Raw genomic sequence first — 3,184 nt, 5'->3', positions numbered from 1 at the left:
CAACTCTGATTCTAGATGTTGTATATTGACTTTGTAGTGTATCTCAAGGTTGAACTGAAGACAGAATTGATGTGAAATATGAAGATTTGAATTAAGCATTTGAAGAAGTGTTTGAAATTCAGGGTTTTCAATTGATCAAAGAGAAAGATTCAGAGATATACACATGTGAAGTAATTATTCACAGAAGTTATCAGATAAGAGTTGTGGAATCAGAGTACTAATATATGATTATTTTCATATGATTTTCTTCAAATTAGAAAGTTAGCATTATCAAAAATCATTACCTGATAGAGTAACTTACCAGCTCAGTAGTAATTTTCTGATTATTTTTCTTTTATTGTCTGCATTCTGATGACTTCAGATGTTGAGAAATTTCTTCAGAGTCATGATCAGTTTATGATGAATGTTTCTGAATGAAGTTGCAGTGATTGTAGCAGAGAGATAGCTTTTCAGTAATCTGCAATGCAATCTGTTGATAATTATTTTATAGTTCATCTCAATATTTGTGTTGAGTTTTTCATAAATTTCATGGCCTGGAATCAGATATGAAGAATGAAGTGATTATTCATCATAATTGAAAGAGAGCATTCTATGTTGAATTGTAAATAATATAGACTTTGTAATTCACAGTGATTTCTTAAAGAGTGTGTGAATCTTCAGTAGAAGTAAAAGAAGTGAAAGAAGTGAATTCAGAAGACATGATAATAATTTAAGAAAGATGATAATTTATTTTCAATAACTGATCACTGATGTGTGTAAGAAGAATTAATATAAGAGAAAATAATCTTATTTCTTAACTTAGTTATAATTTTAGTACTAACTCAGATTGAATATCATTGATGTATAAAAGTAAATAAACAATCTTGATTAATCTCTATCATATTTCTTGAAATATATTAATATTGTAAAAGAGAGTGTTACTAAATTATGTTATCAGATGATATTATTAAAAATATATTAATATTGTGAATATCAATATTGAAAAAATGTTGATACTTATACATTATAGTGATTTGTGAATCATGATAGTTAAATATATATATATATATATATTATTCCTGACTTGATTACAACTTGTACAATAATTTTTGAAAACTTAAAATCAATTTTAATTATTAATAATTAAAAACTTAAACTTATAACTAATTAATATAAAAAGAAAAAAATCTACTTCTTCTCTTTCTCATTCTTCTTATCATTCTTCATAATTCACTTCTCATTCTTCTTCTCCTTCTTCTCCTCCTTATCTGAGATGATAATCACCTCAAAATCTCCCTCTGCTGCCTTCTCAGAGAAGGGTTCTCACTGCTCCCTCTCAGCCAGGTCAATCTGCACCTCAAAATCCCGCATTTCCTGGTCTGCTGTCTCGGGTTCCACCTCAGTGGTAAGCAGATTGACATGCTCAGAGAGCAGGGCTGCCTTCTCAATGTTCTGAATCATGAAGTGCATTTGAGACCTGAACAAGACCTCAATCCCCTTCTTCTCTGTCAGCTCCTGCTAATCAATTAGAGAACAGAAGTGTTATCAAAAATCATTATCTCTCAATAAGTAAAAAACTTATCAGTTTTAACTTCTTTATCTTCTGCTTTAACACTCTCTCAATCTTCTTCTATTACTGCTTATTTGCAGCAATACTCTTCTTCTCTCTCTCTCTCTTTATCTTGAACTCAAATCATTCTCAGAACTTCTTCTGGTCTCATCACTGCTGTATGAGACTCTTCACTGTCTTCTTCTTCAATCTCTTACAGACAGTGCTATTCACATTATTCCTATACTTAGTTCAGTCTAAATCTATCAGAAGTGTTACTTAAAATCATTATCATTCTGCTTTCTTGCAGAGCCTCTTCAAGACATTATAACATGCCTTGCAATCTGTCTTCTCTTACTTGAATGCCTTCTTCTTCTCTCTCTTCAATCTGTGACAGTGCTCACACGCCTTGGTGGTCCACAGAACCGCAGAATATTTGAAGAGGGATGACATGATTAGTTTTAATGAGCATTGAAGAAGGGTGAAGGCAGGAGAGATAATCAGAAATAATATAATAATAATAATGATGATGATGATGATGATAATAATGATAATGATAATAATGATAATGATAGTGATGATGTTGATGATGATGATGATGATGATGATGATGATGATGATGAAAGAGAGAGTGCATTGAAATATATTACTGACTTATCAAATATAAAGAGATAAAGAAAATATTAACAGCTTTCAGAGATATATGAAAACAGCTACAGTGTTGCATAGCAATATCATCTTCATTCAATGCATGCAGTGTTGATATTCTTTGTATGCAGTTATTATATAATCTATATCAGAAATACATGCAGAAAACAGATCTTTGTTACTAGGGAGAATGGTTGCAGTGATTCTCTGTTTTCATATTATAAAGATAAGTTATTCTCATTTCTTTCTTCTCTCTTTTCTCTTCTTCTTCAACTCATCACTAAGTTCAAGCCAGTATGAAAACTATTAAAACACTCTTAGAAATCCTTAAATTGAAGAGTATAGACTAATCAAATTTTAAATATAGAAGAATCAAATTACATTCAATATTACTAATTATTCATCTCTTCTCAATAAAACCACAGTTGTGTCTTCCTCCCCTCCTTCAAATGAAACATGGCCTGTGAAAAGCAAGTATCACGCCAGGCTATAATGACCAACACGGCCCCAGCACACAGGACTGTATACACACAGTGTGTGCTGAACTGAGAGACTGTGTGAGTTGCAAACCAGCGCCAGCATCCCAGGAAGAGCTGTGCAGTGTGAGAAAGCTGCAACCCTCAGTCATATATGCAGAGAATGAATTATCACAGTAAGTGCATGTGCATTGCATGAAAGTAACACTTTTTGATAACACTCAGTCTCTGATATTATGAAAATAGAGTCTCTCTGTGAGATCTGTTTTTATCAGAAGTCAGAGAATTTTATATTTCTCAAGATTATCTTTGTCTATCTTGTCTGTGAAATCAATGAGAGAAATCATTGATTTCAGCATTCTGTTCTTAATGTCATTCAAGTGACAGCAGAGTTCATCCTGGCCATACTTTTTAAGTGTATGTTTTCTAAATATTCACATTTATACAGATATATACTGATTATTTATTAGATAATATTAAGGCAATGACTCATCACAGCTGTGTTACTCTCACTGTGAGAAATACATAGTTG

General features: G+C 31.8%; 1 protein-coding gene across 1 annotated transcript; it reads right to left on the bottom strand.

The window, feature by feature from the left end:
* Positions 1–1,302: 1,302 nt before the first annotated feature.
* On the bottom strand, positions 1,303–1,981 carry BDCG_17561 (uncharacterized protein; the record flags this gene model as incomplete). Its single annotated transcript, XM_045426666.1, has 2 exons — positions 1,303–1,456; positions 1,887–1,981. 2 exons carry the CDS (start codon positions 1,979–1,981, stop codon positions 1,303–1,305), a joined length of 249 nt encoding a protein of 82 aa, XP_045282173.1.
* Positions 1,982–3,184: the final 1,203 nt, after the last annotated feature.

This window comes from Blastomyces dermatitidis, assembly GCF_000003525.1.
Source record: "Blastomyces dermatitidis ER-3 genomic scaffold supercont1.9, whole genome shotgun sequence".
NCBI classification, from domain to species: domain Eukaryota; kingdom Fungi; phylum Ascomycota; class Eurotiomycetes; order Onygenales; family Ajellomycetaceae; genus Blastomyces; species Blastomyces dermatitidis.
This window is presented reverse-complemented; position numbering and strand designations above follow the sequence as displayed.